This window comes from Carica papaya, chromosome 7 (genome assembly GCF_054855325.1).
Source record: "Carica papaya isolate Zhongbai chromosome 7, ASM5485532v1, whole genome shotgun sequence".
NCBI classification, from domain to species: domain Eukaryota; kingdom Viridiplantae; phylum Streptophyta; class Magnoliopsida; order Brassicales; family Caricaceae; genus Carica; species Carica papaya.
In genome coordinates, this window is record NC_142315.1 from 6388904 (window position 1) to 6405499 (window position 16596).

The 16596-nt window shown below is 31.4% G+C and overlaps 2 protein-coding genes across 5 annotated transcripts in view; both read right to left on the minus strand.

Annotated features, from left to right (window-relative positions):
- Nucleotides 1-2940, minus strand: part of LOC110822116 (alpha/beta-Hydrolases superfamily protein) — a 28827-nt gene extending 25887 nt beyond the window's left edge. For all 3 annotated transcript variants that reach the window (XM_088208678.1, XM_088208676.1, XM_088208677.1), the window contains exons 1-5: nucleotides 2675-2940; nucleotides 2365-2441; nucleotides 2081-2161; nucleotides 1629-1757; nucleotides 1453-1539 (exon numbers count right to left, since the gene is read on the minus strand). In XM_088208678.1, coding sequence (XP_088064804.1) covers nucleotides 1453-1539; nucleotides 1629-1757; nucleotides 2081-2161; nucleotides 2365-2441; nucleotides 2675-2933 — 633 coding nt within the window. In that variant the 5' untranslated portion in view covers nucleotides 2934-2940. The remainder of the gene's footprint in view (nucleotides 1-1452; nucleotides 1540-1628; nucleotides 1758-2080; nucleotides 2162-2364; nucleotides 2442-2674) is intronic.
- A 2186-nt stretch (nucleotides 2941-5126) lies between these two features.
- LOC110822062 (protein tesmin/TSO1-like CXC 7) lies at nucleotides 5127-13245 on the minus strand. 2 transcript variants are annotated; one of them, XM_088207807.1, is made up of 8 exons: nucleotides 12433-13245; nucleotides 11480-11587; nucleotides 10232-10409; nucleotides 9430-9573; nucleotides 8836-8936; nucleotides 8643-8737; nucleotides 6333-6758; nucleotides 5127-5752 (listed from the first exon to the last, which is right to left on the minus strand). In XM_088207807.1, exons 1-8 carry the CDS (start codon nucleotides 12864-12866, stop codon nucleotides 5514-5516), a joined length of 1725 nt encoding a protein of 574 aa, XP_088063933.1. In that variant the 5' UTR covers nucleotides 12867-13245; the 3' UTR covers nucleotides 5127-5513. The 2 variants fall into 2 exon arrangements, with proteins under 2 accessions (XP_088063933.1, XP_021907759.2); XM_022052067.2 differs by having other exon boundaries at nucleotides 9430-9786.
- Nucleotides 13246-16596: the final 3351 nt, after the last annotated feature.

The window sequence follows — 16596 nt, forward strand, 5'->3', positions numbered from 1 at the left end:
CTACTTACTTAATCTCCGTGAGCCTTTTAAGTTTCTTCTACTCCTGGTTGCACATTCTAGACTTTCGATTCTTTAGGTGTCTACACTTGTAAATCCTTTTTTTGCTATCCCACCGTCAATCCCATCAATTAGAATGTGGTCTTTATCAATGCTTACTAGAAGGTGAATATTTTCTCAAAGTAAAGGTTTTTGTTAGGACAATTGTTCTTAACATGCTTAGCACATACAATCTGCTTCAAGCTCGAAGGCCCAGCCATGATCCCTCTTCAGATGTGTGTAAATGTGCTATCAAAAGGTCGAGTTCTACAATCATCTCCTTTTGCATTTTGATGTGGCTTAGAAGCTTTGCATCAAATTGTTTGATACTGTCGATTAGAGATGTCAATTTGATAAGGTGTACCTAAATAGATCATACTAATATATATAATAAATAATTATTACCTCAAAGGTATATACAACCCATATACCACCCATTCAATAAACACGTCAAAATGTTTAAACACATGATTTATTTATCCTAGATCAAAAGGTTTAACCAACCTGAAATTCGAGTCGACTTGACCAATGTGGATATATTATATACATCTTGGACATACACTTATATTTTTATACATACGCCACATAGGTCAAATATGTTCAATCTGTAATGGTGAAACAAGTAATCTGTTTAACCAGTTTAAGCAGTCAAACAAATCTAAATAGGTTAAGTAGGTTCTAGCTATTTAGACTTTTTTAGGGGTCTGTCTTCCTTGTCAATGGCCCACACCCTTTTAGACAAAATGCAAACCTGCTTAAATTTATCATATAATAGGCCATGTCAAATTTTTTCCAGTCCCACTTTCATATTCAATGGGATCTCTCCCCCTTTTCTTGAGGATTTTTCCCCTTCCTCGCTATGGGGTTGTGGAAGTAGGAGAAAAGACTTTTTTAGGAACTCCTTTTTTCTGGATTATGTTGGTGTGGTTGGATAAAAACTCCACAAACTTTTTTTAAAAAAAAGTCAACTCCCTCCGCTTCTTTGGGGTAGGATGATCTTTGGTGCAACTTCAGGTTGAGCATTATAGGATATCTCATTGGCTAAGATTAGGAAGCTGCTCTATATTAATTTTTCTTTTCTCTTTTCCACTTTTTTTTTCCTTTTTTTTTGGTTGGGAATATTCATTACCCTTATTTAATAGACTCCTCTCTTTTTTCTCTCTAGTAATATTTCTTTTGCATCTAAGAAAATGATATTATAACAGAAACTACTCTCTCTCTCCCTCAGATAACAAAATCACTCCTCAGAGCAACAACCTGTTCAGATTGCGAAAAACATTTAGCTATCTTTGTCAGTGCATAGGCCAAATTTGTCAAAAGAAAAAATTTAGGTTTTGTCAAATTATGATTTTTTATCTCTAAAAGCATGATAAAAGTAATTAACCTGACTTTGTGAAAGGGTTAAATAATACTTACATCCCGATAGGAGGTTAAACTGTTTGCACGTTCGCCATGATAGCGAGAATCAACACTAATGGCTATATATCCCCGCGAAGCATATGCCTGAAACAAGCAAAACAAATTTCAGTATCTTATCAGAAATATTCACTTATATTGATGTACGGGTTAAGTAGATCCACAAGAGAGACTACCTCAATCAGTGGCCGTAACCACTCCTTGCATTTATGTGTACTATGCAGGAAAACAATAGCAGGCCTTTTTTGTTGAATTTCCTCCTTCATGCTTAAAATCAACACAGGTAATCGTCCTTGTTCTCCAGCCTATTAATAACCATATTAATAAAATCCTTCAAATCCTTAAAATAAAACAATATGTACACTGTAAGATCCCAAAACATGTTGATGCAAATCACATGCATCTATTAGTATGCTACTTGTTTTCTCATCTCTGCTATTGATTATTAGAATAATTGATTGGTTATCCTAATTGAAATTGATTAAATCCAACTCACTCTGGAATCTATTAGTATGCTCTGCTAATACAAGTACAGCACAACTTATTTTTGAGAACAGAGACTGGAAGTCTGATAATCTCCTCTCGATAGTTATACCTAATGGCAATAACTGAATAATGCTCTAATTACCTCAGTTAGTAAATATAGGTTTTCCTCTACAAGTTGGTCCTTCAGAGCGCCCATATTCACCTTTGGGCAGGACTCCATTGCCTGGTAAAATGTCTCAAAAATTAAATAAGCATAATATAAGCAACATGTTCAGTAACAATACTTTCAAAGATAATTTTAACCGAGAATCTTGGAAAAAACTTGTGGACTTTTCACTTGTAATCGCTGATTAAAGTCAACTAGGGAAAGTACATTGGATTTTGAGAGCGAATAATTGAACCGAGGGATTATCACGAGACTCCCACCTCACTGAATCGCAATGGAGAAGCATCCTGAAATAGAGGACTTGGAACAGGTTTTGCAGGTTCTACGGTCAAGGGAACTGAGTAATTCACCATTTTTACACAAAAACAACAAATTAAACACATTGTTAGACATAATTCAGCACAGTACACCATAAAGAATGAAAAGAAATCACAATTAGTTAACTAAACAACAAGGTCAAACAACGAAAGCGACAATTTCATGTCTTCGTACATATTGTCACTCTTTTAAAATTTCCTGCAATTTCTCAGCATCCAAGCAGATAATAAAAATATATTAAACGCAATTTACCTTCACCAGATCGTCTGCTTCGTAGAACTTGCAGAAACCGAGTTCGAATCTCATCGGCATGGACAACAGTGTCTCCCATTTTGCTACCTGTTAACTCCTTCATCACTATGGTCACAGTCTGTGTTCGGTATTTATAGGGAAAAGCTTTTGGCGGGTACACTTGCACGTGCGACATGAGAGACACGTACGAGACCATTGGTAAGGTCATCTTGCCGAGAAAGAGACGATGGTTCATGAGGCAAAAATCAGCTTTGCCCATAGCTGGGAACACGTGTCTAATTTTGATTTACGGAAAAAAAAAAGTAAATTTTAGATAATTAAATATTTATATATTTATTAATTAAGTATTGAATTCTCAAATAAATAAATTGAAGATTCTAAAAAATTTATAAATTTTATTAATTATATAGAGCGTACATGTTGATCATAATATAAATTTTTTATAAATATATTCGTAATACACATCAAGTATTAAATATTATAATACAATATAGATATAAGTGATAAAATAAAAATTAAAGACTACAAACTCATACTCACATTTATTTTATACTCTTTTACTTGTTAACTAAGAAAATAAAATCTAAATGCCACTATTTATTTATTTCTTGTGCTAAAATATAAGAATTTGGCTTATGCACCGACTTAATCCAATCACCAAAATTTTACTAATTATGTATAAGTTGTCATAAACCCTTTCTTTACATTATGATTGTAATAACCCTATTATAATGCAAATTGACCTCAACGGAAGTTAATAATTGATGAGCTAAAAGTTGGAGGCTACAGACTCGTACTCATTTTCGCTCAAAATTCTCACTTACTCTTTAAGCTTGTCGCCTAGTTCTTTATTACTAACTTGAATATTGAAATTTTTTTTTTTAGAATAAAAATTAAGAATTAATTTTTATAGATGCAACTCACTCAATAACTGACAATCTCGATCTAGTCACAACACTCATATCCTCCAATCAATATTTGATGTTGTCTATCGAAAATGAAAGATAAGTATGGTGTTTAGGAGAACTGTACAAATAGCCCAATGAGACATCTATCAGGAAGATAAGTTTACCTCTCATACTATGATATCTTAATAGGAGCACGACAATTTCAACCAAATGGATTGAGGAATAAAAATTGAGATATTGAATCCTTGGAGTGTCAAATGGAGTATACGAAACATTAGGGTCAATATTCTCAACTAGTTGGAGTATTCATCCATCTTAACAAACTTAACATCTTCAACAAACTAGAGTTATCTACCCATCTTAATAGATTTAACAATTAAAGGAAAGTCATCCAATGGAGAAAAACGTCATGTATGAGGATTTGAGGTGTATCATGCTAACAAAAGGCTCGGAAACAAATCAAATAACTTGGTTACCCTCTTTAATACAGACTTGGAGGAATTTGTGTACCACATAATGATGTTGTGGTAATGACTCATTTTATTACAAATTTTGAGATGAAAGAGCATTAATAAACATAGGAAAATATGTGAATATAATATTTGTATAAGGTTTTGATCAAATAAAACTACATATGCATTTGCTCAAAGTATCAAATTGTACTTATTGACTTTGACAATATAATTATACAATCAAAAGGAGTTAATAACCACTACTTTGATCGTATAAATTCATCTAAAGTAAAGTACACTTATAACAAAACGGATTATCATTAAGTCCTATACTTCATTCAATATAATTATAAAAGGATCTACCTTAAATCTTAAGGGTATAATAGCATTCATGTTAAAATTAAATTAAAATTTTGCTTATGACGATGCTAGTGTGATACAAGATGATTAACACATAACAAAGGGATATTAAGTAGTTGAGATGAGAGAAAGATCTTTAGTCACCATAAATTTTAGAAATAAGAAACTCTTATAAACAAACATCTCCAACCTTGATTGAAGACTTGACACCCATTCCTCTTAAAAAAATAGCATATAAAGAGGACATTCAAGGTAGGGATATTATATTATATTACTAATTCGATGTAAATGCTATTTTTTTTTCGTGCATATATGTGATTTAAGATAATTTTATAAAATTCATTTATAAATATACACTTATTTTAATTAAGAAACAATAAAAAAATTTATTAAACATAATAAAAAATTAAATTCATATAAAATTTTCTATAAAATTATCATGTTTCATTTTAAATTCTATCGATTTTGATAAATTCTAAAATATATTATTTTAATTTTAGATAAAATTTCATATGAATTCAATTTTATTATTTTGAAGAAAATTATTGTTACATTAAATTGAATTAAGTGTAAATTTGCCATTATATGTAAAACTTATTTGTAAAATGCACTACTTTACACTTGTTAAACCATATAAGTTTAATTTAAACAAATTTCACAGAGAACTTCATTTTTAAATTATTGCAATATTTCTATATATATATATATATATATCTTAGTTGCAAGAGCATATTGAATTTCAAGGCCGCTTTATTTGCAGATGTATCTATTACAAACGGGCAGGTTGGCCGCTGATCCCTACTCCTGGAAAGCTACAAAGACAATGCTGCAATTAGGTGCTGAGTAAAGAGCGTCAAATGAACCCAGCACAACTGCCATTATTAAACATATACAAGAAAAATAGAACTAACCGAAGCTTCACAAAAATCAGACATCAGCCTAAAACCTAAAACAATCTAAAAATTACCGAATAAGTGTCCGACTGCTATTTAAGAACAGTGTCCTGGTATAACAAATTCTCCTAAGCACTTTCAACAAGAACGAAGGTCAAAATTAAAATGCACTAAAAGCAGCAAATGCGAACAGGCTGAACAACATGCCACAATGGTGATCCTGAAGCTACTTCTCTCGCTTATTTTTGGTTTCTGAATTCACCTCCCCTTTCCCAACAGAGAAACCCACCTTTAAAGTCAGACCATCACTCGATGAAGAAATCGGTGCAGTTTCAGTCTCAGCCTTCTCCACCAACATGGGAAATGAAGGTTTTAAATTGCCATTGCAATAAGTCTGTTTCTGATTCTCTATTTTAGTCCCAGCTTTCGCCGTTTCACTTCTGGTCATTGGTGAACACATTGTTTCTGCAGTTTGAAGAGGAAAAATTCATCAACATTTTGATGAGAAATTCACCAATTTCTGATAAATAAATTGTCTCTTAACTTGCAAATGTTTTGAGGATAAGATTAAAAATCAGCTTTTTCAACAGCAAAAGTATGACTTTTGGGCTCTTTGTTATAAGTGGACAAGATTTCACATGAAACCCAGACATAAATATTAAAGCTTCATTTAAAGAGACATTTATGTTGAAACTGAAAACTTAAGATTCATCTTTTTATGAAAGCAGTATCCAATGATGAAGATTCACGACAGCCATAACTTAATCACCAAACTATTATTAAGCCTCTTACCTAAAACCAACAGAAGTCCCAAGTACTCAGAAAGAATACAACTGCAGAAGCAACTTTTTCTAACCCAACACACCATCCAATACAGTTTAAAAGGTCCTTAACTACAGGATAATTCTACAAGTTATTAGATGTAATTGAAACTGATGGAAGATAATATTTACCAAACTGAAACATAGAGGCTCACTTTTGATACTGATTGCTAGAATTCAAATTTTGCAAATTACTAAATAAAAATTAAGTTTTCAAAAAGTACCTTTTATACTTCCACAAGTAATGAGGCGGTTGAGAAAATCCCGAAACCTTGTTAAGACAAGCCTTTCCTGCTCTGCATAAGCCTCTGAATGTTCATACTCCTTCAGTGACGTCTGATTTGTTTTAATACAATGGCCTGCCATTCTAGTTGCTAATGATGCCATCAAAATAGAATCTTTTTCATCACACATCAATGCACGAGTTCCAGGAGACACTGGCCTTTCATTTTGGAAGTCATCCCTAATAGCACTGCAGTTAATAATACTATCTCTATCCACCTGATTCTCAGTCAAACGGACATCACCAACACCTTCCAAAGTATCCTTTATTTTTTTACTGGTTTCCCTTGCTTCAACTGATGAAAAAATGGAAGTTTGGACACTATAATAATCCGTCTCTACGTGTCGATCCATTTCCTTTCTATTTTCTGGGGAAAATCACATATTTAAGCTCTTTACTATGACAAAGTTAAAAACTAGAACTGGATACGTTCTTAAGAACAATCATTATAGCTGTTAAAAAGCTTCTCATCACACATTACTACACAGAGTTCTACCAGTACTGACTGTTGGTAAGTCTTTGACGATTGGAAAAGCACTGATACCAGTGTACTCTTTGGGTTACAGAATACAAGGATCATATTAATATTCTCACCATGATTTTGCCATATCAGGTCTTCGATCCAAAGTCTTAATCAGAAATATAAAGCCTTAAAATATAAATAAAACGAAGATAAAAATATAAATCTATAGAACCTACCCACAGTTTCCAAAGCCAAAAAGAGATCCAGAAATGTATTTAAGTGCCACCATTGTGTCAGTTTAAGGCGTTGAATCACATAATACATAAAATCTTCCCTTCAGGATTGCCTCAACGGTCAGGGAAATCTAGAGACTTATCTGGCAGCAACTTTTGATTGTAGCTTTATAATGCCAAAGCACTTGCAGCCAAACAGATAAATTTTAAAGTATTTTTCGTCAAAACTAAAGGTAAAATATGTTCTTAATAGGTTTTAAACACATAAGTTAAAAATACATGCTTTTTAGAAAACTGCTTCTGTTTCTAACATTTTTTTCCAATATTACTCTTAAGTAAATATAATATATTATATTATATACATATTATATATAATATACATATATGTATATATATTAAGTTATTTTATATAACATAAATTTATTTGTAGATACCTAATGTATATATAATATTACATTATATTTTAGGTATAAGGTTTATATGATTTGTTAAACATATATTAGTTAGTTAAGGTTTTAATTCATATTTATTGAAAAAATCAATCAAGATTTGTTATGCTCTTTTTTGTAATTCAATATCAACAGTGACTTATACAAAATATAACAGTTTATGTTTTTCAAAGTAACAACACTATATACAAGTATTTTCACTAAAAGCAAAACAACTTCTTTACTAAAAACACTTTTGCTGAATAATCACTTTAATAGCACTATGCATTTACAGCACAAGTACAAACCTTGCCAAATATGCACTTGATATATCATAAACCCAAACATCCCTTACTGGGATGACTATGCTTAGGAAGGTCCTGTGGGGCCAAGATAGTATTCCAGGGTTTACTTTTATAATGTGGGACAACATGGCCATTTCAAACCAGGACCAGAGAAGCTTAGCCTCTAGGATCTATTCACCAAAATGGTGAATCTAGCTAAGCCCAGGGTTCCAAGGAGCTCATAAACAGACTGGACCAGAAGGCTCGCAATCCAATTTGCAGCCCGAACCCAGGACTAAATGAGACTGCCTGAAATAGCCCCTTTTTAGAATTTTTTACCAAAATACTCTCTGAGAAACAGTAATGGAAAGTTTCTAGGGGCATTTTCGGAAATTGCTTTAAAGAAATATTGGTTCCCTTTTACATTTCTCATTTGCAACACTCAACACGACACAAATATCTAATAATTCTCCTAGACACTGGAAAATACATAACTCTCTTCATAAGCATGTCCAGAAACAAGTGCATCTTATATTATCTAACTATATTATTACTAAAACTGAGTTTTTTCTTTTAGTTGAATATTAGCATCATTTCTGATTTTTTTTTTATTGAAAAAAAAGAATCTGGACCAAGAGTAGTTTATTTGGGAACAATAGACTAGTCGAGGCTGTATCCAGACTTACAGGACTGATGAGAACCAATTTGTTTGCCACTTCTACATGAATGGGTGGTCCCAAGTAGAGGGGCCTTTGCTAGGTTCCCTGTTATCCTAAAAAAGGATACACATAAAGAAGACACAGAAACATATATATGTGCATTTTTGTGTAAAACATGATATACCTTCATGTGTCAGCGTAGCTCCCAATGAGATTATGATCATATCTGAGCACAGTTTCTGTATATCCTGCAGCTGGAGGATGTCCGCCAATGGAGACCTTCAATCATGATCAGTTGAGCCAATTAGTTTCTGAAAGAATAATCGAAAGGAAGTTCTGATTTGAAGGTTTGCACAACAAGGATATAAAAGGCTGACCTGTATGGTGATTTGGAGGATCCCAATACCGCTCTATTCACAGTTTGAGAAACAGGGACTGATAAAAGAGAAGAGACTGAATGATTGCAGAGAGGATTTTCCTGATTGGAATTTAAAATTTTACAAAAAAAAAATGTTATGCATTCATTCTGTAGGAAATGGAAGACATTAAATGGTAAAATAGAAAAGATTATAACTCAATCTCATAACTATTTGCAACTCAAAAGAAGCTGACAAAAGCTTCACAGTTTTTTCATTGTCCTCAATGATCAACCAGAGTATATGTAGTTTTTCACACATCAAAGGGTACTGAACTAAAGTTGATTTCAGACATATAAAACCATAAACTACAAAAATTAGGAGAAGTTGACTGCCAAAAGCAATAAAAGATGCAAAGATTTAATACTAATTTTAGAATGATTAACAATAACAAGAATTTATTAGTGATTCAAGTTCGTTCACTTTCTAAACTACTTGGAAGAGAAGATGTGTATCTCAATATGAAAGCCCATTAAAATGATAATTTAGCCAATTTATAGTTTTGATCAATCAATATATCCATTCTTAAATGCAGTAGTGCCACAAAATAGTCACCTGTTGACATTTTGCAGCCATTTGAATGGATGGTTCTTTGGCAGCCAGGCTAAATAAGAGTTCCTCAATCTTTCTCTTCTTTGTTGCTGTAGAAGCCACATAGCCGGACAAGCCAATGGCCCCAGTAATGGCTGCATTGGCTGCCTGTTGCACATAGGCAATGGTATTAGGATTTCCATGAAGGACGCCCCTTCTTTCTTCACTTCCTTCAAAATTTTTACATTCCAGGCATTTACAATTTTCAGAGCATAGAATATTGGCTTGGAAACACTCGCAATATTTCTTAAGGCATCCTGATTTCTTGCAGTGACATCCTTTATTGTGCTTTCCCACCATCTGAACTTCCTCCAGATCCTCCTAGAGTTGTGTTGATGACATTTTAAATGCACACCAATCATATAAGATCATTAGAGTTTCCACTTGACTCTTGAGCTAAATTTTGGTTAAAATTTTTCAAAGATTAAGCATGAATTAAATATATATATATATATATATATAGGCATGAATACTATTAACATCCCTTATCATTGCTTTTTAGAGCCATTATCCATAACTTTCTGAAAGGTCAATAATTTCTTTCAAAAAAATTAAATGTATATTTGGTGATGTGTGTGTGTATGCATGCAGATCAGAATGGAGAGAGAGAGAAAAGTGGTGATGCAGCTAGAACTAAATAAATATGATAGATCAATATTGCTAATGCATGTATAAAAACCTCAAGAGAACCATCCACATTAATGCTTTTCAGTTACTTAGAAATCAATTGAAGTTCCATGAAAACTCACAGATTTGCACGAAATACCTTTGCATTATGAGATCCACATGGACTGCTAGCAATCTTTGGTCTGAATGCATTTGGGTTTCGCCCTAACGTTGCTCCAACTGCATCTTGCCTAGCATCCTCATTCTCCACATTATTGTGACAATTTAGGCAATTGCAACCATCACAATAAATTCCAGCAGCAAAGCACTCACAATACCTAAAAATAGCAATATTTTGCTCGTGTATAGACATTATAATTGAAATGAAAGTAGAAGAATATTAAGCAACAAACAAAAAGCAAATCTAGAAACAATTTAAGTTCAAATGACAAGGTTAAGGCATTCATAGGCTAGTTAAATTACAAACCACCTGAGTTATCAACTTATTAAATAAATTCAAAGTATAGAAGAAAAAATCACTGAATAATAGAGAATTATAATTCTAAAATGATCTAATTTGCTTCAATTGCTATTCTATTCTCATTCTATTTTTTGATATTTTAAATGAAGTATTAGATAATTACATACACATTTGATTTGCAATTTCCAATTATTATCGATTATTCAATTCTAAAATGAACAGTCTGTATTTTTATTTGGTAGATAGAGATTACAAATTACAAATGTAGCATTACTCTATTCCAACTAATGCCCAATGCCTATTTATTTATATTCATATTCTATAGAATTAGCATATAGACTCAAACATAACCTATAGGTTAAATTAGTAAAGGACTTGTAGCATGTTCATTTTGCTTTCCTCACACAGGATCTGGAAGCACTTAGTCACTTCCACTTAAAGGAATTCCATGACTTTATGGCATGGAAGAAAAATATTGGATTCAAAACAGAAAGGAAGGAAAATGTAGGGATTGATGCAAAATGGTTGGAAAAAAAACACCTCAATAATGCATTCTCCATATTTATGGAAAAAAAAAGAAAACTTTTTTCTGCCACAAAGCAATTCATTGGTATAATTTGTTAAAAAATCCAATTCGATCATACAGAAAACTAAAGACAAACCCAAGTCTACAGGTTAGGATACCACCTAAAAGATAGAAGAAGAGTAAATTAGTACCATTAGATTTCCCAGGACTAAACACACACTTCCCTTAATGGGATAGTTAGTAAAACCCCTCATAGTTAGTAAAACCCCTCATTATGGGCAGGCACAAGTGACTTGTCCAAATTTTCCATGAAAGATGCAGGTGCTAAGAGGAAAAAAGCAAAGAGCCAACTGAAAGCATTTTCTAGAACTAAAACACCATATAAAGGAGACCATACTTACAGCTTCAAACATCGAGAATTCTTACAGTTACACTGTCTTTGTTTCTTCGGAGTACAATCCTTCGCTTCAATACTGGCATGCGGTCTTGAGCTAGGGGATTCTTGCTTCCTAAAGAAACACATATGTGCAAAGTTAACAAGAATGATACATCATACTTGCATAAGATGCATCTAAAAGAGGCATATTTGTGAAGTTGGTAATCAAGATACAGATATTCTTTTTGATGTAGCTGTAGGAGGGGGAGAGAAGTAATAAATATAAAAATTTTGCAACCTATAAGTATACATCCTTTAGATGCTCAATGTATTACCACTTAAAGCAAAATTCAGTGTCGGCACTAAAAAGCACATACCTAAGCCAGAAAACAGGACAAGAAAAAGGAACTCCTGATGGCCTTACATGATGCAAAACAGCAAAGAGATGTTTAGCGAAAGGAAGGCCTTCCAGCTAAGATTTTAATTGAGCTTAGAAATGGCCATGGAGGTATTGTCCTATGATATGTCACTATCAAACCACAACATTAAAGGGAGCTCATTGAGCTCACCTACTTCTTGATATTTAATTTCAAGAAAATATCATGTCTGAAAACTGTAATCATGTACGCCCTATAATAAGCATAGAATACTTATTTGTCTAGTTTTTCCCTCCACAAAATTATGAAATTTGATAACCAATCAAACTCTCCTTTTTATCTTCAAAACTAAATTATCGAAATCCTTTTCTAGATCTTCAGCATTAATAAATACCTATCATTCTAAAAACAAGATTCAGTGCTGATTGTCCATTAACATTAAAAATTGAAAACTCTAGTCCAGTGGCCATAAATTAATGAATTTGCTTCTTAGTTGGATGAACCAAACCCGAAGTTTTCAATCCATACACCAAATGTACCACTAACAACCTGTACAGGAGACAAAAAGAAAATATTTACTTGATAAAAAAAGAAAACTTACCCTACTTGATATGTCGGTAACTGAAGCTTCTGCACCGGGTGGCGCACTCTAGGCACTGGTGACGCTTGTTGTACCCGCGCTTGCAATGGTGGCGTTGCCTGTGACCTTGACTGCGGTTTAGCTTGTGGTTGTGAAGGCGACGGCGTCGGCGATGGTGATAGCGATGGCGGCTGTTTAGCCTGTGACCGTGACATGAATACCTGTTGCTGAAACGGAGAGTGCTGCCGTTGAATCTGTGATTGCGGCTGCGGTGGCTGTGGCCCCGTAGATGAATATGATAACGGCCGTGGCGGCGACTCCTGCGGCTGTGACTGTAACTGTATTGCCTGCTCCGCTAAGGGTACATTGGCCGATGCGCGGCACACCGCGGTAAAATCCAACTGCCTTGCCAATTTCTTCGGCGCGAAATCAGAAATAGTTTCGCCTTGCTCCATCAATCTCCAAATGAATTTTTAAGAGATAACAAAGAAATCAAAATTAAATCGACTTAACGAATCCGTATCAAGCTTTACACCAATCTCCGATCACCATCTCTGCATCCGGAAGCCCCAAAAAGAACTTGCAATGCTAATCAAATATCAAAATCCCTCCAAACTCGAACATTGACATTCAAAAATTAAAATCTAACACCAAAACCAGAATGAGCGTTTCCTCGTAGCTCAAATTAGATTTCTAACGCCACTGCAACTTCCATGTTTCGAATTGAATAGATCTCGAAGCGAAGAGCTCAGATGACAAGCTCTCTATCTCTTCGTTTTCTTTTGCCTCTTTTTCTTTCTTGTGCATTCTCTCCTTTTCGCTCTCTGAACTCTTTTGAAATTTTCACTTAAAAGAAAAACCATTTTTGAAATTGAACGCATGATCGGACGGATGAAATTGAAAAGAGTATTCAACGGATAAGATTCGATAGAAGAAAGATAAGTTGGGTTATAGTCGTTAGATTCAGATTTAGATGAACTCACTCCTAAATGAATGAGGGAAGGACAGACACACTGCTTTACACGTGTACGGTTGAGATTTGCTACTTGGAGGCAATTCTGTCAGTGGACGGATAATATTTAAACTCGTAAATTTTAAAGAAGACTAAATTCTGTAGTTGAAAATTAAAATATATATTTTTTTTTTAGATAAGGGGGCTTTTAGCGGGTTTAAGGGTAAATACACGTTTGTCTTTGTATGAATCGGATGGGACCCACGATTGTTTGACTAACGTGGATCTTTCTTTTTCAAATATATATATAGTCTCAATGCAAAAATAATTATTGATTATTTCTTTTTTAATTTCATAATTCATCTTTAAATTATTTTTTATAATATGGTTCTCATATAGTAATAATATGCTAAAAAAATCTATTTATTTTTAATATATAAGACAACAAAAAACATATTTTAAAAAAACTTAAAACTTAATTACATCAATCAAAAGGTTAATGATAAAATTAAAAATTAAGTAAAATTGTCAATAACTATTCTTATAATTAAGTTCTATATATACTATATGAATTTTTACTTTGTACTAAAAATTACAATCTAATTTATTTTTAAGATAAGTAATAAATATTTATTATAAGATCGTAAAAAATAATTACTAAATTTGCCCTCTTATTCAAATCTCAATCTTGTTAGTTGCATGTGTAATTTTTATAATTAACTTAGAATTTAATTATGTCAATTAGAAGGTTAATAATGAAATTAAAAATTAAGTAAAGATGTCAATAACTACTCTTATAATTAAGTTTTATATATATTATATGAATTTTTACTTTGTACGAAAATTTATAATCTAATTTACTTTTAAGATAAGTAATAAATATTTATTATAAGATCGTAAAAAATAATTACTAAATTTTTCCTCTTATTAGAACCTCAATCTTGTCAATCTTGTTAGTTGCATGTGTAATTCTTATAATTAACTTAGAACTTAATTACGTTAATTAAAAGGTTAATAATAAAATTAAAAATTAAGTAAAAATGTCAGTAACTATTCTTATAATTAAGTTCTATATTTACTATATGAATTTTTACTTTGTATTAAAAATTACAATCTAATTTATTTTTAAGATAAGTAATAAATATTTATTATAAGATCGTAAAAAATAATTACTAAATTTGCCCTCTTATTCAAATTTTAATCTTGTCAATCTTGTTAGTTGAATGTATAATTCTTATAATTAACTTAGAACTTAATTACATCAATTAGAAGGTTAATAATGAAATTAAAAATTAAGTAAAAATGTCAATAACTATTCTTACAATTAAGTTCTATATATACTATATGAATTTTTACTTTGTACTAAAAATTACAATCTAATTTATTTTTAAGATAAGTAATAAATATTTATTATAAGATCGTAAAAAATAATTACTAAATTTGCCCTCTTATTCAAATCTCAATCTTGTTAGTTGCATGTGTAAATTTTATAATTAACTTAGAATTTAATTATGTCAATTAGAATGTTAATAATGAAATTAAAAATTAAGTAAATATGTCGATAACTATTCTTATAATTAAGTTTTATATATATTATATGAATTTTTACTTTGTACGAAAAATTACAATCTAATTTACTTTTAAAATAAATAATAAATATTTATTATAAGATCGTAAAAACTAATTACTAAATTTACCCTCTTATTAGAATCTCAATCTTGTCAATCATGTTAGTTGCATATGTAATTCATTTTTTTAAATTTCAAATTTTAACATTTTTGTGAATTTATTAATACAAATATTTTGATAAGTTATATCACTCATTTTGAATTTCTTATCTTCTCACTCATTTTGGAGTCTCTTTCTCTAAACTCCATTAAAGCTTTCTCACACACCTAAACAAACCTTTTTTTTTTTCTTTACATTGCTTGCATTTCGAATTCTTCATTCTTGTCCATGTTAGTATCATCATCTTTTCCTTCGACATGTTTCTCTCTCCTCACTTTCATGGTAAAACCAAATTTTTGTTCGCATGATTAAGATACAATTTTTATGGTGAAAGAGGCGTGCAAAACTATGCACTCATTCTCTGCATTATATATTTGCATAAAATTATTTATTCCTCTATCTCTATAATGTTTGCCACATGCAACTCATGTTGGGTTTTATTGAGTGAATATGTATAAAAAAATTATTTATATTCTTTTTCGTAAAATTAATAGTTACATAACTTGTTGAAAAAAGAAATGCAAGTATACTTACATACGATTGTTGTATTAATGTGCTTTTATAGGCAAAACAACAATGAATGGTCAGGTAAGTCTTGTGATGGAATGAATTTTGCACAAGGTGATCCAATAATTATTCTGTTCTAGTCATAGAGAGTTAAATTTTGTCTCATTAAATTGTTTTATTACTGTATTTACTTTTTTTATTATTAAATTATCAACTTTGATTAAAAGTCTAGTTGATTTTTAATAAAGTACAATTGCAATTATCTATAACAAATATGGTAAACCTTAGTAAGAGAAATGATTGGTAGAACGACATAAATGAGATGAACTAGAGATGAAAAAAAACATGGTTAATTTTATTTGAAAAGTATGTTGCATGAATTAAGTAAATTATATCAATTATGCATTGAAAGATAATTGTGAACCTTCATTGCAATGATTTGTGGTAAATTTTTGTATTAATATAGGTGAACTATATTGGATGGAAAAGTAAAATGCAAATTCATCCAAATAAATAGCTAAGTAAACTTTGTTACTTGAATAAGAAAGTTGAATAATTTATTCATGTTGTTAATGCACATTGAATTTGATAGGAATAATTTAGTTTATTTATATGTATATATATATATTATCATTTGTAACTAATCTAGTGAAGTAATTACATATTAGTCTTTTTTTTTCCTCGAATAGATGAGATAAAAAGTAAATTGAAATGGTACTTTTTGACTATGTGTCCCTGTTTCCTTAATAATCTTAATGCAAACCAAAGACATTTCTTGTCGCATGGGTTAGAGAATGTTAAGTTTGGCATGATGCTACAAGTTCAACACCTCATACTTTCTTAATGTCTATGTTTTTAAGTATTTTAGTAGTTCAAGTCAGAAAGACATAATTAAACTTTTAGAGAATAAACATATATACATATACAATATAGACATTAGTCACATGTTTGGTATTGTTAAAGTTAATAATGAGGTTCAAGTTGGCTAAGTAATTATC

Bases quoted from the DNA above. Each gene is read 5' to 3' on its own strand.
- LOC110822062 (XM_022052067.2), bottom strand. From the start codon at position 12,866: ATGGAGCAAGGCGAAACTATTTCTGATTTCGCGCCGAAGAAATTGGCA. The intron at 9,787-10,231 runs GTATTTCGTGCA...ACACAACTCTAG, and splicing joins GTGGATCTCATAATGCAAAG to GAGGATCTGGAGGAAGTTCA. The intron at 8,937-9,429 runs GTGACTATTTTG...AATTCCAATCAG, and splicing joins TGGCTGCAAAATGTCAACAG to GAAAATCCTCTCTGCAATCA.